Source organism: Strongylocentrotus purpuratus, unplaced genomic scaffold (genome assembly GCF_000002235.5).
Source record: "Strongylocentrotus purpuratus isolate Spur 01 unplaced genomic scaffold, Spur_5.0 spur5_scaffold_13, whole genome shotgun sequence".
Taxonomy (NCBI): domain Eukaryota; kingdom Metazoa; phylum Echinodermata; class Echinoidea; order Camarodonta; family Strongylocentrotidae; genus Strongylocentrotus; species Strongylocentrotus purpuratus.
Genome location: NW_022145598.1, coordinates 33,287,163 through 33,309,824, shown reverse-complemented (window position 1 = coordinate 33,309,824; position 22,662 = coordinate 33,287,163). Strand labels below are relative to the sequence as shown.

General features: G+C 36.9%; 1 protein-coding gene across 1 annotated transcript; it reads left to right on the top strand.

Moving 5' to 3' along the window:
* The first annotated feature begins 751 nt into the window (after positions 1-751).
* LOC764337 (CUB and sushi domain-containing protein 2) lies at positions 752-22,394 on the top strand. Its single transcript, XM_030983713.1, has 11 exons — positions 752-825; positions 1,602-1,733; positions 2,145-2,744; positions 3,545-3,880; positions 4,336-4,575; positions 5,089-5,166; positions 5,799-6,026; positions 6,478-6,681; positions 15,861-15,972; positions 16,357-16,401; positions 20,491-22,394. Coding segments are annotated over exons 2-10 (1,923 nt in total). The 5' UTR covers positions 752-825; positions 1,602-1,609; the 3' UTR covers positions 16,358-16,401; positions 20,491-22,394.
* Positions 22,395-22,662: the final 268 nt, after the last annotated feature.

The following is a 22,662-nucleotide window of genomic DNA, read 5'->3' as shown; positions in this document are numbered from 1 at the left end:
ACCCATTTACAGGTGTGTTGAGAGTGGAAAATGTGGATTAACATGAGAATTCTCAACCCTTTGCTCGAGAGTCATGAAAATGAACAGATATATACCACAAAACCTCCACAGGTTAACATTTTCACCAGACTGTTGCCAGTATACTTTATTATGATCTTATTGATAAATGTTGCTGTGTCTCGGACCCCATTTTCCCAGCTATTTTATCATAAATATCGTCAACACCGCCTTTATCAGAATATCTGTGTTGTACAATGTCGGCGAATGATTATTATTTGCATAGAAGAATTAATCAATTTGTTCCTCTTTTTTATACAGAGAACGATCAATCGGAGGATCGAAAGAGTTCGATGAGTTCGATGAATTCATAAATGACAGTAATGAGGATTAATGCGCCACAAAAGGGCACTGGCACATCGACACAGTTTTGATCCTGGGGCCTTACAGTTACGAGACTTTTGCTTTGCCACTGAACCATGACTGTACGCAACGGGGGCTAGGGTAGGGGGCAGTTCCCCCCCCCCCAAAAAAAAAAAAAAAAAAAAATGCAATAAATTATCAATAATTCATTGAATTTCCCCCCGGTCCCCAACAGAAAAATATCTTCTGTGTGCCCATGCCTTGACCAATAATTAATGCATGGCCGTGTTAGTTTAATGCCAAAAATGAAGCAGTCAGAATCTAGTGTATCGCATCATAGTTTGCTGTCAACAGAGGGTTTTTTTTTTAATTTCCAATTCGTGTGTCCGTGTGTTCACAGGTCTCTGAAGCAGCGAACCCGTAGTCCTTCCAGAAAATACTGTAACTAGCCTGCATATTTCGAAGGTAAGCATAATTTGATACTATGATCAGAATTTTTCTCTGCGGTATTTAAGCCAAGGCACAATGCATTACACAAACCTGTTGGTGATTATCTACACCTGTTATTTGGTAAGCAGTAAGTCAAAGTCGGCTTCAAAACTCTCTACCATGAGCCTTTAATATGGTATTATTTTAACGAACCCAGACTATTTGAATAATGGATATGGTATCATATGATATGAAATAAAGCATTCATTGTTATGATGTATTGCAAATGTAATAATTTTTAATTGGCGATATGCTGATGGAGAAATTAGACTTCTAAAAAAGAAAGAAGGTTAGGAAGGTCGTGGATTTTAAGCTTTATAAATTATTTCCATCCATTTATACATTTAAGTGCAATGGTTATTGCAACTTTACCCATTCGGCGGTGTTTCTGGAAAGTGTCTTATCAAGGTAAATTATGACAGAGGACGAAGAAACGTAGCCGAACCTCAACTCTTTTATTGACCGAGCTTTCTGTTTGCCACCAGCTTCCTTCATCTAGTTCCAGATGTTTCGGTGGGGGTTTGATGAATGACCATACATCACTCCTCCCCACCCACACAAACACAACCGATGTGTTAAGGAAGCTGTGGTTGTACTTAAAGTATCTTTAAACAAATTTGTACCATATAACGCATTGAGGGTTTAAAATGAGGTTTAAAACTACCAATACCATCTTTAGGTACTTCGTGTCCCTTTTTAAATATCAATATTTTACTTTGAAAAATTATTGTTGATTTCATTTTATAAACCAGATTACAGCATGTTGGAAACGATGGAAATCTTCCATCCCATCATCACTGAGGACACTGATACGATGGGTACAAGAGGCTGCTGTCAACATTGTGATGAGCCGCTCCCGCATTCCCGCGATTCCCCAAACAAAGGTAGGGTGAAACTGCCACTATACACGCCCTACCTACGTAGTACATATCATTATGTTTACCCAATGAAATTCATCATCAAATCCACTTGCCGCCATATGTCATTGATACCTTGTTATTTTTTCCTGCAAATTATCTAATTGTTTAAGAACAGTATTTCATCGTCGCCATTTGGTATTTGTCCCATGACTATAACCTTCACATGTTTAAGCTTTCACCAGGCTTTTGCCATGATACTGTGTACATATGATCTTATTCATAAATATTGCTTTGAGGACCTCGGACCCCAATTTTCCATCTATCTTATAACTTTTGTCAACACCTCCTTTATCAGGGTACTTGTGTTGTACAATGTCGGAAAATGATTATCATTTGTATAGAAGAATTAATTATTTTCCCCCCTCTTTTATGCAGAGTTCGATCAATCGGAGGATCGTAAGAGTTCCATGACTTCCAACTTTTGCAATTGGTGGCCTGAGTTCGATAATGTTTGGTCAGAGGTAAGAAGCCTTACAGCTCAGTATAAAGGACAGCAAAGACTGGAGATAATCCACAATATCTTTCTTCTGAGAACCAATCTGTGGGGTTCCAAAGTAGCAGATCCTGTAATATCTACTTATTCGTGGCTAGACGATCTGTTCCTTTTGAGGATTGACAATTTAGTTGATGAAACTGTCCGGAAATCCGTGAATTTTCTCTCTCTAGATCAGAAGAGGTACAACAAAAACTTAAACTCCGCGCGTCAGTCTGACAATTCCTACTACTACAGGACCGAAAGTCTGCACAGATTGAAGATTTTACAGGACGAAGATCTGCAGACATCAGAAGAGCTCTACTATCACAGTTTCAAAGACTCGACCTTTCCCCCTGTAGAGGGCGCAATAGGGAGCAATCGTGTCTTTCAGAATGCTCTTCAAGCACTCATTCTTCAAATTTCGCTGATACCAAAAACCGTTCTGCATTGCCGTCATGTTGTCATTCTCATGGTTATCCTTACTCAGGTCGACTGTAAAGGTAAATTATTAAACATGAAATTCGTAAACGTCTAAAATAAGGCAAGTTTAAATTAAAGCAGTGTTTTATCGATAATGTACAATTAACACAAAATATATATGGATAAGGCACCAAAACAGATGCCGGTCGATGTTATTCTTTGATATTCATTAAAATGAATATCGAAAGAATAATCTTTGCGAGCCTATATCTCACGTCTTTTTTCTTCGGAGCAACGATGAAATAAATAATAAGACCCGTAAACGTCGATGCAATTTTTAACCTGAGATGTAGGGTCAAACTTTTTTTCCCTTCACATTTGGTGACAGGAGGTAAGACGATTTAGCACAAGAAGAAGAAACAAATATTTGACACATTTATTTTGAAAATATTTTACCATCACATGGTGAAAGATAACATGGTTTTGATTGCGATTTCAGATATACCTTAGTGAATTGTTCAGACCATGAAGAGGTGACTTTTTTCAACTATTAAATTGAAGGTCACGAAATGTACTTTTAAGTACTCTCCATTAACATTGAAAACAAAGTTAGGATTGACACAAGTTTTGACAAAGTAAAAACAAAAATTATTATCCTGTATGAACCATGATGGCATACATCGATAAGTACATGTATGAACACTTGTGTTATATCAATAGATAAATAAGTATTTAGGGAATATGCGAAGTCCGCCTTGCAAACGTTTGGTATAATTGTAAGGGGTAAGGGAGTTATTAGTCGATTCTCCACTATGTCCTTTGCTTTATAATACATTTGTCAAAATATGCGTAAGTTATTCGTTTTTATCTTTCTTCCTAGATGTTCAAGTACACATCAATTGCACGAGTGCAGCCGTGATTACATCTCCGAATTACCCATCTACATACTCGCAATATGAGAGCATAGCTTGGTCTGTTACTGCACAGGAAGGGAGAATGATCCTTCTGACCTTCAATATCTTCAGTCTAGGGCCTTTGGGTGAATTCACGGTTATAGACACCGTTGACGGTGTAGAAAGGCAGCGCTACAATGGAGAGGAAAACACTATCCCTCCATTTTTGTCCAGGAGAAACAGCTTGCGTTTGAGATTTACATCAGACGGAACTCCTACAGGGAATGGATTCAACATTTCCGCCTCATGCTACGACTTATCAGGTATGGATTTTCGAAAAATGCTTATCAAATAACTAAACTTATCAAGCAACATCTTGTAGTTCATTGAAGACGAGCAATACACTATCACAAATGTTCGGAGAAAGGTGTGTTTGAAGAAAATCGGGGGGGGGGGGGGGGTGGTATATTTACACAAATATTGCATAAAAAACAGCTGGGAGGAATAATCAAACAAATTAAGGAAACATTTGACTTCAACGAAATTTGAATTCCAATATTTATCTTTATCTGTTATTTTGGTTCGATATTTAAAATGCTACTAAGCACCATGATGGCTTTATAATCACAAGCAAAGTAAATCCATTTGAAATAACTATTTTTTTTCTAAGCCACGAACATCCACACATTTTTTCACCTGTGTGCATAATCATCATGAAATGACTCCATCAGGCCAAATACTTGACACTAGCCCTATTAATCTTTTTAATCATTCTAAGGAACACGAGTGGGGCGTCTCGTAGGTGGCAGTACACCAGCAGAGGGCGTCATTGAACTACAAGCCAAATCAGGAGGTGAATGGATGAGAATGTGTGGAGAACACTCAGCTGATCGGGTGGCGGAGGTTGTCTGTCGGGAGCTAGGCTACTGGGGTGCTAAAGAAATTTCCTATGAGGAAGGAGGGTGTTACTCAGAAGGAGCAGACCCGGGCTGTATTCGGGCCCTCAGCTGTAGGAATTGTGAGTAGCTAGGCTTGTTGGTTGTAGTTAAACACAATTAGGGGAAGAAAAAGTTATGGCATTTTAATTTGTACTCGACCATTACAAAATGGTAACTCGGTGACTGACCTTGCACGCTAGTCTCTCATCTGTTTCTTTGTTAACATTCAATATTTGTCCAATTATCCTGGTTGTCGTTGAAGTAGTTAATCTATTTCTTATAAAATGTACCTAATAGCGCGTCCGTTCATGGTGTCAGTCCTTTGAATTACAGTGTTTGTGCTCACCTCTTATTCAATAGGATGTACAACAATTAGACTTGATAATGTTGTACTGACTGCACTTTAACCTAATTCCGTAGTATCAATCGGAATTTCCTTTATTAATGTGCACAAACTATTAATTTGGCTAATCAAATATTATACAGCATCAACATTAAGGTCAGTCACACACTTTTGTCGTACCGTGACAAATCAATTTGTACAGAATGTTAGGCAATTAATTCTACTTTACGATGTGCGTGTATCTTGACAGTCGCATACCGTTCGCAGGATTGCTCTACATCATCTGAATCGTGCACATCGTCGCAGGCGGTCAAAGTCAAGTGCTTTGGTGAGTCTTTGGCTTTAAGAACACGAACGTGTGACTTTTTTTAGGGGAATGGGGGCTGATTCTTTGGTTGTTTGTGGTCTCTTGTGTGAACTTTGAAAGATGCACTGAATGTCAGAATGTTAAATGTTATATGGGGGGGGGGGGGTCCATAAAAATAAGCCAGTAGTTGACCGGTGAAAGAAATATGTGTACGTCAATGTATTATCTATATGCTTATTCATAATTGTAAACAAAAACGTTAAGATTAATGTGTTTTAATCCCCTTCCATGATTTCGTATTTCGATGATTTAGGTTTGAATCCCTAACAAAAGGAGTAGGAAGCTCCCCAAAATTAAAAAAAAACTTCACATGCAAATAACAGGAATTAATCCGATAATACAATGTTATTTCAATTCGAAATAACTACCAGTAAAGGAATCTGACAAAATTAAAATCTGAATTGTTCATCATTGGGGTACGTAATTGCTACTTTACATCATCTCTCCTAGCAATACATTCAACTAACTGAATACGTCCATAGAATGGGCGAAGAAGCAAATATGCGTGTATAATTATGTGTTGTAGATTACTGAAAAGTGTTATCTTTGTTCTTCGGAGTAACTATTTTTCTATAAATCCATATTCATCACAGAGCCTGGATTTAAAGGATGTTATGAGTTAAGAAACACTGAACTCCAGAACGGATCCTCATACAATTCAACCTCCAAGTGTATCACATCGTGCAGAGCGAACACATCCCAGGCTATAGCCATTATCAATGGAAGTGAATGCTTTTGCTCCACAACCGATGAAATCGGACTATCCTCCTTCAGCAAGATGGAAGCCCGGTCATGTGCTCCACATCAGTTAGTTTATAATGGTAAACCGAGAGAGCTACATGTAGATCATACATTGGTTTAGTTTTACAATCCACCTGTAAATTCTGAGGTTGCTTGTATCAGCTTTCAATAAATTTTGAATCGATTGCTTTCCCTTCTATATGGTTAATATCCCTTGTGAATCCCTCTTGTTACGATCCTACTCTGAACCTCACATACTGAATCCCAAAGCTTGACATTTCGAAAGACGGGGACTAAATCGTTAGCCCTAAAGAACCGGGCCATAGTTCTCGAAATTGGAGAAATGGATGGGACACATTATTGTAAAAGATAAATGAGATTAAACAAATTATATCATTTTTAACGTAATCTTTATTTCGCTATGTCTACATACAGTTGTAAGGTTCCAGATGTAATACGTCTTCTTCTTTTTTCTTCTTCTTCTTCTTCTTCTTCTTCTTCTTCTTTTCTTCTTCTTCGTTTTCTCGTTAGCTACTGTTGGCCTCTGCAGTGACCTGGATGACGACTTTCACGGATCATGGAATTCTAACATCACATGGTTTGGTTCCATTGTTCGTCTCAAGTGTGATGCTGGATACATGCTGAATAGAAGTGGAACACTGCAGTGCATAACAAAGATGCCTTCATACCTCCCTGTCTGGAACGGTTCTATTCCAACATGCGAAATGATTACAAGTAAGTTTATAACTAAAACCTTTATCTACAGGTCAAACAAGTTGAATTAAAGAAAAATTGCACATTTTCGAGCGAGGGGATCGGTCATCCGAAAATTGTCATAGAAGTATATTATCAAAACTTATGTAAAAAGTTGTAAAAAGTTGAAAAAGTACAATCGGGTCTACAAATATCAAATTATAAAAGTAAATAGACAGTTATGAATTTCTTTTATTTGCACTTGATCACACAAAATGGCATCTCTGTGATTGAACTTGCGCGCTAAACTCTCATTTTTTCAATTATTGAAATTCCATATTTGTCCAATTATCCTGTTTTTTATGAAGTAGTAGATCTATTTCTTATAAAAAGTCTGTAAAAATATAATTATGTAAAAAAATGTTTCAAGAGTACATATATAAATGAGCGCTTTCGTCATAGAAAAAGTATATTAGTGACATTTTAATGTGCGAAGTGCTTTAAATCCCAGATTTGCCATTTTGTCATATCCAAGCGTAAAATCATGCAAAACTCCCAAGTTTTCGGCATCCTTCACATGATTTTCCTCAACATTGAAAAGATTTAAAATCCAAGATTTATATGTTCTTTTTGGGCCAACCTATACTGTGAGCTTCCCTTTAAACATTATCATTAACGTTAAAGGAAATAAATTGTCGTAAATATATTGAAGGTTTTTAATTATTTTATATTAGGTAGGCTTTATAAGCCTTTCAAACGGATTTCCCCTATAGATTAATATTTTCTGCACACCGACCATGCTCGGAAAGTTTTAAATGAATATATTTCTATCGTGAAATGAATTATTCTTATTCCCGATTGTTGCGATCATCAATACGCTGATTAAAACGAACTTCAATTGTCTTATTAATTGTATAAGATTATCATGAAATTACAAATAACCTTGCAGCAACCACTGGACCAACAACCACGCAAGGTACGTATGACAACATAAATTGGATTCATGAGACCTTGCAATATATACATCACATTGTTATATTGCCGCACTACATGCAGCTGAGTTAGTACTTTGTCATGCATTGTATATGATGCGACAAAGGATGATCGAATGGTGTAAATTGATCTAGGAATTTTGTGGAAGTAATATATATACATATATATCAATATGTAAAACTTGTTTAAAGATGATCAGGTAATCAAGATTTGAACTAGGTAAAACAGATTGCAGAATATACATATCCGTATTTTACTTTATCCCTTTTAATAACCCGACAATGGTCTAAGATTATGTTTAGCTAAGAAAAGGTTAGAATCCAAACTAACTTCCCTCGTTAAAAACGATGTCGAATCAAAGCCTAGGTCCAGAACCGGATTTATATAACGTCTATCCAGCTGACGCGAAATGGAATGACAACTTCGCGTCACTAAATTGAATTGATTTCTCTCTAAATTGAATGAAATAACATTTCAAAGGAATGACATGAAACGAAATTGAATGATCAAAAAATGAAAATGAACCATGAGAGCAGAGAGTAGACAAAAATCGTTCAAACTTGAACGTCTATTCATGAATTTGAATGAAACCTATAGTATATAGGCCAATCTGTTGAAATATGACTTTAAAATACATTTGAAAGACAAGAAAGTGTAGTTCAAATGAAAATGAAAGGCGGAAAATGACTTCCTTACAATATTAGCTGTCTAGGCATTCCATCAAAGAAAACGTCATAACAAATATAATCCTTTGAAAATTCAGTTTGGAAATGGCATATTATACAAAATTCCCATTAGTTGAATATAGGCTTACATGTAACAGAGTACCCACCTCGGGAGGTGATGTCCAGAGCTTATTTTCTCCGAATCTGAAAAACGAACAATGGCCTGAGGGGGCAACTGAAGCTATAGATATAAGTGAATGTATATTACCTTATTACATGTATATGGAGCAGGTTAAGTTTCAAAAAAAAGGAAATAACGATTGCTACCTCCATCGTTCTTTTCTTAATGGGAAAATTGATATCAAGACTAAGAAGCCATGTCTAACATGAAATTTGAATTACACTACTTTTGCAGCGCACAAATCTTGTATACTAATATAATGATTTTGTTTGTTTTTTCATTTTTGTTCATTTTGAACTATGTAACAAAAAATAAACCGAGACATTTATCAACATTACAAACTGAATTGACAAAAGACTTAACTCCGTTTCGTTGACGATCACCCATAGACGAATGAATTCATGCGTGCCTGATTTTCAACGAAACGGAGTTAAGTCTTTCGTCAATTTTGCTTGTTGCTACGGCAGGCGGCCAGTGAAATGAACTGTTAAAATCAAATCATGGAAATGCAAGCATCACTTCAAACAAACAGAACTTTGTTATTCCCTGCTCATTTTTCCTGATTGAGGTGCCATATGAAAGGGCAGGAACTCAACTTTCTAGAAATGTGATTTTCTATTTGAAATTCAGATACCGTCCGCCAAATGACTTTTTGGTTTCCTCTCTTCAAATTAATTTTAATCCCTCATGCGTGGAAATGCATCATAATTGTTGCATCAAATGAAAGAAGAGGATCTAAGCTTTACAAATGTGTGTCATTTATTAATTATAGTTGTGATTAAGTTATGATAAGAAAACGATATATTCTCGGTTTCGTATTTTTCTTGGACGCACTGTACATTCTAAACTGAAGGCGTCTTTGCATTTTGCGCGAAGGTAGAGCTATGATTGACCTGTCGCTAATTACAAATCAGCGTGTAGAGGCGAATAATCTTAATGTGCCCAATATAATAGTTTTGTAAACATGAATAATTTACATTGTTATTTCTACTAGCAACCTGATTTCTTTTATAGCAAACTTTTATCACACAAGTACAGCATCTAGATATTATGGCTCCCAGCACGACACTTCCTCGTTCAATTCAACATCTGGTGCTGTCAGGCGCGTACGCAGGATTTTTTCAAGGGGGGGGGGGGTTTAACATTTATAAATCGGTCCTAAAATTTCGCAACGACTCAGCCAGCCGCTGAATAAGCGGGGGGGGGGGGGGGGGGGGGGGGGGGGGAGGGGGAGGGAGGGGGGGGGGGGGGGAAGAGGATTTTTTTTTCTTTGGTCTCGAAATTTTTAAATTTTACATTTTGCTCAGTTGGGGGGGGGGCGTAAGGTCACCTTTTTTAGGTCGGTCGTGGGAATAATTTTTTTTTTTTTTTTATAACATTAAAAAAAAAAAAAAAAAAAAAAAAATTCTAAAGGGGGGGAGGGGGTTTAGGTTTTTTTGGGGGGGTTTTCATACATAAAATTACCAAAGGGGGGGGGGGTTAACCCCCCCCCCCCCCCCCCCCCCCCCCCCCCACCCCCCCCCCCCCCCCCCCCCCCCCCCCCCCCCCCCCCCTGCGTACGCGCCTGGGTGCTGTACGTGTAAATCAAGTTTACGAAATTTATGGACAGGCCTTATCATTACAATGAAGAAATTATGTGTTGAATTGGACGAAATGAGGGTAAATTTCTATCCAAACAACTTTCGGGCAAAATCTTGTTGAATGCCAAACGTCGACAATTGTTTGCATTTCACGATCAAATACTACACATCCAATAGTAATCACCAGAAATGTAATAGCATTTACAAAAAGCACAAGCCCCAACGTTGGTCAGACACACTCGCCAAGCTAACATTTTGCATTGTCCTTATGTGTTAACAATAACATTTTATCGAAAATAATATCGCTAGTGATATTCGTTTGTCTCGCAATGTGGTCAATAAGGAATCTAAAAGATCACGACGTTTCGTGCGCTGTTGCAACACTTCGCCAGTTGATAAAAACTAATGTAAGCAAGCGTCTTTTATACACAGCGGCGCACGAAACGTCGTGATCTTTTAGATTCCTTATTCCGCAATGAGTAATATATTTAGCATTAAGAACATTTTACGTTGCATATTTTATTTCTTACACGCTCGGATGCCGTACATTAAATCTTGTGGAAGCAAAACTTGAAAAAGGAAGAGTTACATGGCGGGGGAAATTATATTTATTTCATAAAAGCCGTTTTTTCTTCAGTGTTTCCAGAATATCAGAATGATGACACGATAATAGCACATATTCAATACAAAAAGTTCATTACATTTAACCGTTGATACTAAGATCTTTATAATTAAAACGTAGAGAGATTATTTGCATGCTGTTTGCAAAACAACATTTCTTTTGGTACAAGGTATTTTTAAATTTTATATCAGATGTTTATCAATCTGTTTGGGATATAAGGCTGACGCCTTACAACTCCTTGGTCTTTTCATTAAAGGGAATGGGTAACTTTGTCTCAAATTCTGAAGCAAAATCCTGGATTTAGCTCATGCTGTAATGATAATTATTAATCCTTAGGTCAGTCAGGAACCCACTGACTTTTACGAGCCGGTCGCCTGTCTGATTATCAAGATATTTACAATAAGAAATCGTAATTTAAAAATTCGTTTTCCTAACGGTTTTTATAACATCACAGTGTATTAGGGAAAATGAGTATGGAGTAACTGGTCACACAAAGATTTTTACTTTTTTGAGGCAGTGTATTTTTTGTAGGGCTTCAATATTACACCATATCACAGGCACTGATAGCACGTAGGGCCCTGCATCTCAGATTTAACATTGTTAAAAATTGCCTTTAAAGCAAAACTCAAACATGTACGCCACTAACGAATATGGGATTGAACTTTTCTACTTATTTTCATGATTTATAGATAATACATCATGTACCTACGCTGAAACAACACAGGGTAAGATATATACACATTCTGAGCCGTTTTCGCAGGATATGGCACCACCAGAGATGGGAATGATTTCGCATAATTACCACTTCCATGCTATTTTAGGCAGTTTTTCTGATCGTATTATTTATTTATATTTTAGTAGTAACAAACCATAATCATGTAACCTGCATGTGACGTCAAGTACCATACGTTATCCTCTGGAGTGGCAATCCTGTCAGATGCCATTTTTCGTTTATTTTCACCTCCAATCGCTCATACCCAATATCTTACACCTTTTCAGGTTGTTTTGAGTTTTCGGAAGGAGATGACCTACATCATGATGACACCACCATCATTGAAGGGGAAATATTAAACCACATAATCTAAATTCGCCCTTTTTTTCTAAGGTTTTATGAATTCCTATTGCTCGCTCTAAATATTCCAAAAATTAAACCTACGGGAATTCCATTACGTAACATTTTTACTAGTCATCAGACAGCCAATTTCCAGGGGCTAAGGCAGTGAGATCACGTAAATTATGGAGATTGAAGTGAATTGCACCCGCAAGCACTGATTAAAAAGACCCTGTTGACAGAAAGAAAAAATACGGAAAAAATTGACCTTTCAGATGTTGGTGAACAAGCCTATTGGATAAACATAAAAAAGTCACTTAGAGGGCAATCTAACCCTTATAATAACTAATAATAACTAATAACCTCATTTGTATAGAAGCATAATAATAGGACGAAAATATGACGAAAGTGTGGAATAAATTAGGCCAATAATACGGGAGTTAAGCATGTTTGAAATATAAGATCACTAAATCTATACAAATCAGAAATTAGCAAGGAGATTGTGACCTAATAATGATGTACACCGCATGCATGCTGTAATATTATTGCTTGGTTAAGCCAGGAGGGGCTACGCGCCTGCCTCAACCTCCTTCACGCGACCAGTGTCGGTTTACTTTGTTGCATACATCTTTTCTATCTATGTCCATGTTGCCTCTTATGTGTGGGCAAGGGCGTCGCCAAGGGGGGAGGGGGGGGGTGTGGGGGGTGCGACACCCCTCCACCTGTCAGGATATTGTTGGTAAAATTGCGCTGCCGTCGGGAAAAAAGAGAAAAGGGGGAGGGGAAAAAAAGGGAAAAAGAAAGAAAAAAGAAAAGGAAAAGAAAAGAAAGAAATGAAAAGAAAGGAAGGAAAAGAGAAAGGAAAGAAAGAGAAAAAAGAAAAAGAGGGAGAAGAGGAAAGAAAGGAAAAGAAAGAAAAGGGAGAATAGGAAAAAAAGAAGAAAAAAGAAAAGAAAAGGGAAACAAAAGAAACGGGGGTGAAGAGAGGAGAGAGGGGGGGGGGTAAGAGCCTGAGAAAGGAGGAGTGGGAGTAAAAAAAAAAAGGGGGGGGGGTTGTGGGTGAAGTCGTCTCGTCAAGGAAGGAAGAAAGACATGGGTAAATATGTTGCTGTGTCGGGTCAGCTGTGTCGGTATTCTTGCTCGATCCTCGTGTACTATGTCAATGCAGAAGTTTGAAGTCGGTGAGATGTTTATTGTCGGTCGGCCGACAAGTTTTTTCCCCTACGAACTGTGAATTTTATCCGCTGTGACGACTTCGAGAGTGACTACAACTAAAATACTTGTATTTTCTCGACGTTTCACTTTCCTATACTATCAGCTAAGGAAATCAGAGGTTTAAATTTTTAGGGGAAACTAATTCAAACAAGGATTAAGAGTCAACAACGGTACGACGAATCGTCTTCCTTTCTCTATAATTATGTTGATGAAACGCCAAAATTTCCACGCTTCGCGCGGGTGGGGAAAACTTTATTTAGACGAGTCGAGAACGGTACAGCGAATCGTTTTCTTTCCCTAATAATCCGAGGAAACGTCTAAGCTTCCGCGATTCGCGCAGAGGGGGGGGGGGGGAACTGAATTCAGATAAGGATTAAGAGTCAAGAACAATACAACGAATCGTTTTCCTTTCTCTATATTTTGATGAAACGCAAAAATTCACGCGCTTCGCGCGGGAGAGGAAAACTTCATTTAGACGAGTCGAAAACGGTTCAACGAATCGTCTTTCTCTCATAATTTAAGGAAACGTCACAGCTTCCGCGCTTCGCGCAAGAGGGGGAAACTAAATTCAGATAAATAGAGCTTAATAAGAGTCGAAAACGGTGCAACGAATCGTCTTCTTTCTATAATAATTAAATCAAACGTCTAAGCTTTTCGCGCTGGAAGGGGTAAACTGAATTCAGACAATTAGGGCTTATTAAGAGTCGAAAACGGTATAGCGAATCGTCTTCTTACTCTAATAATTGAATGAAACGTCAAAACTTCCGCGCTTTGCGCAGGAGGGGGACATTTCATTAAGACAAGGATTAAGACTCGAGCACGGTTCAACGAAACGTCTACTTTCTCTAATAATTTAATAAACCGTAAAAACTTGCGCGGGAGGGGGGGAAACTGAATTCAGATACGGATTAAGCGTCGAGAACAGTAGGCCGACACCGAATCATCTGCTTTTTCTCATGAATTAATGATACGTCAAAGCTTCCGCGCTTCGCGCGGGAGGGGGAGAAACTGAATTCAGATAAGGATTAAGATGAATTCGAGAACAGTACACCGAATCGTTTGCTTTTTCTCATAATTTATGAAACGTCTAAAGCTTCCGCGCTTCGCGCGGGAGGGGGAGAAACTGAATTCAGACAAGGATTAAGAGTCGAGCATGGTTCAACGAATCGTCTACTTTCTAATAATTTAATACAACGCCAAAACTTCGGCGCTTCGCGCGGGAGGGGAAGAACTGAATTTAAATAAGGATTAAGAGTCGAGAACAGAACACCAAATCGTCTGCTTTTTCTCATAATTTAATGAAACGTCAAAGCTTTCGCGCTTCGCGCGGGAGGGGGGGGGGGGGGGGTGAACCTCATTCAGACAAGGATTAACAGTCGAGATCGGTACAATATATCGTCTTCTTTTCCTTATAATTTAAGGAAACGTCTTCGCTGCCACGCTTCGTGCGGGAGGCCGGACACCGACACCCCCCTAATAAGCGCGCTTCGCTTGCTCACTACCGCTCCTCCCTAAAATAAGATCATAGCTCCGCACCTGCATTAAAATATACAGCTTTGATGTTGACTAAGTTGACGAAATAATTCGTATATATAGGTCGTCGAGGAAAATGATCATTTGCGCATACGCAATTACTATAGATAGTCCATAGGAAAAACAGTTAAGACTTCGGCCCCGGATTTACAGGGTTAAATTTGTAGATATTGGGATATTTAATTTTGTCGGTAATTGGTTGCTATTTTTGTCGTGGTTATCAAAAAAAGCACATTCAACTCCCGTGTCACATGTCCTTTGATCCAGTACTTTGTACTTCGAGTGCAAATAAAATACTTTTATTTGAAAAAAATTGCCACGGCAAACTCAAACCTAAAGAAATTTGCACCCACTCATCCATCAATATTCAGAATCTGGATATCTTGATATGTTTATTATGAATGGTTTTGTATATGATTACTTTTAAAATGCTCACTAGAACACCATTTTTGTCTTAATGATTTGTTTTTTCACAGGACAGTCTGTTGTTTATAAGTTCCTTTTCCTCGCCACTCCTAGAAAATAACTAGATAAATGTATATATATATATATATATATATATATATATATAAATATAAGAAATAATTTAATTTGGAAATTCTTCTGCACGGTTGTAGAAAGAGTTAAAGGTAATACAAAGTTTTGGTAAATTTTGAAAATTGGGTGGATAGTGATTCTTTACAACTTTAACATATTTGGATGCCCATGTGGATGTATCATAAGCACTAGGAAATTTAGCCCCTAAAACACTTCTGCTTTCGAAAAAAATTGAATATAAAAATTTACCGGTGCTCCCGGTAAATTTTGATAAATTTCAAATAGCGCCTACGGCCGTAAAATGGAAGCTGCTACCATGAAAATCTCAGAATATGTAGTTGTAATATAAATTTTTAAACGGGAATAGCTAATCCGTCGATTTTTGTCAAGAAACATTGTTTTATAACTTAATTAATATCTTGACCTTGAGAGGGAGCTATACAACATAAAGAGTTTATTATTTACAATTTCATAGCTTTAGACTCGATTTCAACCGCGACAACGATCACTGAATATTGTAGGATCGCATATGCTTCCAATATGTTCATTTGAACCAAATTCATGACCCCATACCAAAACTTTGTATTACCTTTAATATAAAGGTTGTTCCCACTATATTATACTTGTATATGGATTGCTCTATAATGTCTATGAAACGTTCCATTCTGCTGCGAGACCGAAAAATTCCTTACGAGTCTCACAGTGAAGAGAGTTCAGGAGTCAGCAAAAAGTATTTGTTGTGATAGTTTACACCTCGTAACATTAACACGAATAACTACCAACTGATTATCGATGTTTTCACTTCTTATCTTGTTCGTTTAAACACATACGGAACAACATTTAGATACTTCTCACTCGATGACTAGTGAAAAGGGTAATGCAGCTATAGCCATTTCATCCTCCATGATCGCTCTCTTCACCACTCTCCCCATTTGCATCATATGTGCTGCTGTCTGGTACGTTGTTCTTTACTTTTTAATTCCATAATCAGTTTCTGCAAACTATTACTATATTTGATATGCAATCATTTATAATTGACGAATTGGCGCGATAAGCCTCTTCCTTTTCAAAAGTTTGTCCACTTTCGACATACGGTATTCGCTTTATTCCCTTAAACAACGAGGATATGTCGTAGAAGAATGGGAGCACTGCGTTGGAGAGATTGGAGACTGAAGACGGAATAACGTTGACAAAATCACATTGAAATACATAGGCATATCAAAAACAGTCGAAATATAACTTGTGGTGTAATTTTGACGAGCGTTTTGCGTTTCATTTCAGTAAACTTTTTAAATGAATTTGGTTGAAATAAAAAAAAACTTCATAATTACCATACATAGACTTTCAGTGACCACATATTGACTGGATTGGAATGATACCTGAAGGTAAGATTTGTAACTTTTTGCCCTTGGTGAATGTGTTTGTAAAATCTAAGCAGCATGGCTATCTGCAATCTATTCCAAACTCAATTGCATGCATTTATAATCATTCGGCATTCATTTTATAGAAGTGGCATAACTACAAAATATAAAGAACAGATATTCTTCATTTTGTGATGAAAACACCAAAATGCAGCACTCATGTAACCATAATTCTATACATAAATATAGAAATATCTCAGTCATCCTACCCCGAGGACTTTGATAGACATGTTTCAAAATGTTAACGTAAGCTTGGAAAAATATCACTACGTTGCAAATACTCAATGAGCAGTTTTGCAGTTGGGCTCTAGTATATTTATAACTCAGTCCTGACACCTAAATCCTACTCGCAAAATTACAAGTAGTGGAGTGGATATGAACACAGAGTGAATAGATTTTTTTAGTAACAAGTCAGAGAACTTTCATTCTCTGAAATTTTAGACCTAATTGTATGGAGAGTGCCCTCATGACGAGTTTTTGAAAGATGGCTGCCATTGCCCTATCACGACTAAAGAGCGATTTATGTGATGCCTTGTTATTTATTCAAATCTGCTCCTTAAGCAAAGACAATCATTTGACACGATAACATTTTTTAAAATTGCAATTCATCGGCTATGCCGCTCCACTAGTCCTTAAACAAATTGTGATTGCCAATCATATTCCATTAATCAATTGTATGTTTGTATGTTACACTGAGGAAATTGAGGATGAGTGCTAAATGCCATTGGGCTGTGGGCCTAACTACATCGTGTATATAAACCATGTAAAGCCTAGCAATAGATTTTTCTAACTTTTTGGTTCCACCTTAACAAATTAAACGTAGAACGGGATGTAAGTAAAGATTTATCAAGAAGAAGCTTTCTATTTAAGGCATGTGGGTTGGTAGATGAAACTTAACACATGTTTAGGGTAAGACACTCCAACTTTAACTAAAGATGCCAGGCGGGAATTAACGAAGAACGTTTATACACCGAGGTATTGAGTATATAATATGAAATAAATAACTTTCAAAATGTAACAGCTGCAGAGTGTGGTTTGATTTACTGCTGTATTTTGTGGCTTAAACCGATACATAGCTGTAAAATCACGTTCATAATTCTCTAATTTAAGAGGAATATCAGCTTTCTAGAAGCTTCAAAAAGAAATTGAGAGCACCTCTAGATTGGGAAAAGAAATAGCGACTGATAACAATCTAAACTAGTAAAATCTCTATTTACCTAGAGAATATCTTGGAAAAAATACAAAAAATTGCTTGATGATTAGTAAAAATTCTTTCTTTTCAAATGAGCATATCATAATGATCCAATAAACCTTTGTGTAAGAGGCCTACCAGAAAGGAACTCTTTGAAAAAGTAGTAAAACATATGAGTAGAATTGCAAGCTGTTGCATTTATGTGGAAGTAATTTATAAAAAATAAAAAAAGTTCTTCCTAGAAATTACATGTGCTTGATTTGAATAAATGTACATGAAAATTAAAAGCAAAAAAAAAAGCAGTTAAAAAGCAATGCTGGGCTATTGGCTGTCGGTCTCGCGAGCTTTCGGTCTAGTCCGGGATTTCCCACGCTTCATCGTTATTATATACAAGCGATGTGAGCATGGGACAAGTAGCTACATGCAACTTCATTAGGCATACATTTTCTTTAGATTCAGCCTCATTATTCATGTCATAGTTAACATTCTATTTGTGTTTTGCTTCTGTGTGTAATATATCAATGTTCTTTGTAGCTCCCCCTGTTATAAGCACGTTGATCTTCAAATGAATGTTTCATAATGCTAAACCCAAAGCTAATTTATGTTTTACTGTCTTGATGCGTATGAATACAATATATGTGGGCATGTCGGTGTGGCCTGTGTGTGTGCGTGTGTATGCGCTTGCAAAGGTGTGTGATTTCTGCCATGCCAAGAGGCTCATTGGAATGACAATTATGCCGCGGTAATCAACGTCTGTCTTGTCCCTGGCATGGTGAATAAATGCATAAGTGTTGCCCTTTCAATGTTGAATTCAGTGTAGATTTTTGTAACAGGGTCGGAGATAATAATAATAATGAACGTTATTTGTTTAGCGCACTAACACAAAGTAAGTTCCTATGCGCTTAGAAAGTAGGAAATAGAGATGAAAATGTTATGCCTGATACATGAAAATAATGAGTTACAAACAACAAAACGATTGGGGAGGGGGTGGTGGGGGTGGTGGGGGTGGAGGGATGGTATAAGGGTCAAAATGGACAATGATATAGCCCAATATAATAAGTAAAGCTTAAGACTAACGCAAGTTAGAATGTAACTATTATTAGTTTTAAAAAATGTCATATATGCAAATAGGTTCTATGCATGAGCGATTTCCATAATCAATACTTGGTATAATCAGTTTTAATGTTCTTGCCAATTTTATAAAGAGACTAATGAACAGGAAAGGTCGGAGAGGTGTTTTGTTTAATTATGTATCTTTGTGACGAGGATAAGAAATTTCGAAAGGCAATGGGGCTTAGATCGTCACGGTTGAGATATTTGGACAAGACAAATCCATAATGTAGCGATGGATATATTTATATATCCATTTAGGCTATATTTATAGCCTAAATAAATATCAAAATGCTGTGTTTGTATTCAAATGTATTAAAGGTAATGCACCATCATCTTTTGCCACTATGTTCCAAACTAACTCTAAAATTCATAAATATAATACTCGAAATAGTCTAAAGTTACACATTTGGAATATTGATAAACAGTACATGCAACAATCGGTAAGGTATACAGGGCCCATAGTATGGAATTCTCTTCCATCCTCTCTTACTCAATATGTTTACTTAAACTCATTCAAGAAAAAACTTAAAATATATCTATTATCCCTATAATTTGTTTTAGTTTAACACCTATTTTAAAATAAAATATAATTTGTAAATAACCATAAGAGAGAAAGAAGGGGGAGGGGGGAGGTGGTGGTGGGGGTGGGGGATGGGAGGGAGGGAGGGAGGGAGGGGGGTAGAACAAATACATGCGCAATACTCATTGTTATGTTATTATATCTGTGTAATTATTTTATTAATTTGGACGCCTGAATCAACAAGCTAACATAAGCTTCCTACAGGTGCTCCCTTTTCCTTTTACTCATTTTCACAGTTTGTTTAAATTAATTTAATTTAATGCTCATGATTTGTATATTTTAAACTGTTTGTACTTTATCACATGTATATATTTGTATGTTTTTTTAACGGAAATAAAGTCTTTTGAATTGAATTGAATTGAATTGAATTTGAATTGGATATTCTGAAATCAGGTGCATGATGGACATTAGACGCGCATGATAGACCAAGAAAATCAAAGCAGATTGAAGAGGGGAAAAATAGAACTCTTAAACCAGACTTTCGATCGAATTCACGATACACTAGTCTAATGACGGGAGTTAGGGTAGATGCATCATGATCATCAACATCTTTTGACCATTGGGCATCATGCATGTCATAATGAGCATTGGGTTCGTCAGCATGCCAGATTATTAGCATCTTGTTTGTCATGCTCGATCATCAACTTCTTTATCATTCGATCTAGCTCATCTTAAGTTTCCTTTATCAGGGTTCAACATTCGATTCACATAATGTCTGTTGATTTTCTTTGTAATATTTAATATAGAGTTATTTTGTAGGCGCCTTGAGAATCTGTAGACATTGGTGTAAGGGCGCTTTGTGATTGGTATCATTGTTATCGTTAGTATTATTATCATAAATATTGTTGTCGTAATTATTGTTTTGAGGTTATATTATCATCGTTATTAGCATTAACGTCATTACTTCTATTATATCTATTATCATTTTAAGAATTATCATTTTTAGTAGTATAAGAGTGTTTTTTGTACCATTACTACTACTACAACAACTATTTGTTTTGTCATCATCATAAATTAAATATGCATAGCAATTAGTTCTTAATCTATTCAAGTAAAAACAGTGAGATTCATTAAGATGAACAAACATCATGTTAGCCTGCCTACATAATTGTTTATCAGAAGGGGACCTTACCTTTACAATTAACTTACTTGATTTACATTTTTACAGGAAATGCAGGAAGAGAAAAATCCCAAAACAACGTGCGGGTCCCTCAACGACGTCAACCGGGGAATCCGACCTGACCAACCGTACCAGAGCTCTCCCACAACCTCCCATTGACGAATCCCAACATGTTACCCGATCGCCTCATAACCTCAACAACTCCCCCACATATCATCCCTCACTTGAATTAACTGCTTTACAGCGCGGGAACAATAATTACGCACCAGGTAATCCGTATCACTACGCAATCAGTATGACTCATACACATCAATCAACTCCAAACATGGATAATCCTGTGAATACTTATGAACTTGGAGAGAGCATAGATCGAAACACAAACGGTTCCGAGCACATGACGGAGATGATCCCCATGTTCAATCGTCCATTACCACATAGGCCGATATCGGTTGGTGTTCGCGAAGGCCCATCCCTACCTCCTCGAGAAAGACGTGGAATTCCCTCTTCTACTCTCTCTCCAAACTTGACACAAAATGCACGTTCAGACAATTCACACCTTGGGGCATGTTCCCTGACCTACAACCCGCTAACAAACGGGGAACAAGGTGAGACAGTCGACCGAATGCCACAAAAGTGTGCTATTACTAAAGAGTTTGTCGTAATAAACCCCTTTAAAGGTACAACCTCTAATGAAAATGCACACCATGGATATTATTCTGCAGATGACTTGGAACACGACGACGTACATAACGGGAGCAATTTTCCAATGTCACCGTCTAAATTAAACCCTTTTTACCATTGTCTAGAGGATGACGATCAACAGATGTGTAGCAATCATTGTGATACAGATGTTTTGATTAATAATGAAGGCAATGCTCACGATGACAACCTGGCTGATGTGATGGTTGATAATGTGCTTTACAACCCAATGGACTTCTAATTTGTTCTTACTTCACGACATGACTGGGATGATTGCCTAGAAGAGAACAATTATTTCAGGAACTAATCCCAAATGACGAGCTCGACCTACAAGCACGTGGAGTATAATTTGTATATGGGAAAGTACGTTCATGCTTCAATTAATTTATTATAGCATGCGGATATTTCGAAATGCTCGATATTATTCGTTTAAATTACTGCATATGTACGTACGTACATTTTTCAATGTAATTTTGTTTTCCTTATCCTACCTGGACTCTTCAATTTATGACAAACCATGTGTTAATGTTCTCGCAAATTTACATGTGTAATTATATATGTTATAAGTTTGATAACAGAGTTCAAATATTTGATGTGTAGTTTTTGATATTTACAACAATTCTATTTCGAATAAGTAGGTTTTTAGCCATCATGTTTTATTTTTTTCTTCAATGTTATTGATTCTGTTATATAATGTACATAAACAAAAAATTAGTTTGTAAATAACGGTTAAAATCTTAATTTTATAAATAATCCAGTCAAAGATTATTAAAATTTGAATTCATTATTCTTGCATGTACATTGTATTAAACACGAGGAATATCCAAGAAGATATACTAACAATTAAGGATCGGGAGCCTGTACAACAGTGGTAGTATTGTGATATAATCAACATTTACATTACCACTTGCGTGTATTAAGACGTCATGACATATGAAATAACTTATTTATGCAGGACAACTGAAAGTTATTAATGTTAAAATATATCTACACTGAAATAACAAAAACAAATTGTAAGCGTGTTTAAATTGTAGACAGGTGACATTTTTCAGACAAATTATTCTACATACATGTAGTTCTAAGGGATTGAACTTAATATTAGTTCCTATAAGGCCATGTACAGTGTTAGGTGATTAATCAGCGATATTCCGAATATAACATCAGTGGCATATGCAGCATGTAATGGGGAATGTGTAACCCCTTTCCAATATAGTTCCTAACCCCTTTCGAAGTCACCGCTCTCCCCCCCCCCCCCCCCAACAAAAAAGAAAAAAAGAAAGAAGGAAAGTAATATATATATATTATCAATACAACTTGCAATGTTTATAATGCACGCGGTATTGCATTTCCAACCTTGGTCCAGGTCCATGTAATATCTTATTCCCATCACTAAATCTGGATATGCCACTGGTTCTGTTCCTACGATGTAAGGTTCTGTAAAATGGCTGATACTCTTATAAATGTGTTTGCTGAGCCTGGAATCTGTAATAATAATAATAATAATACATAACATTTATTAGG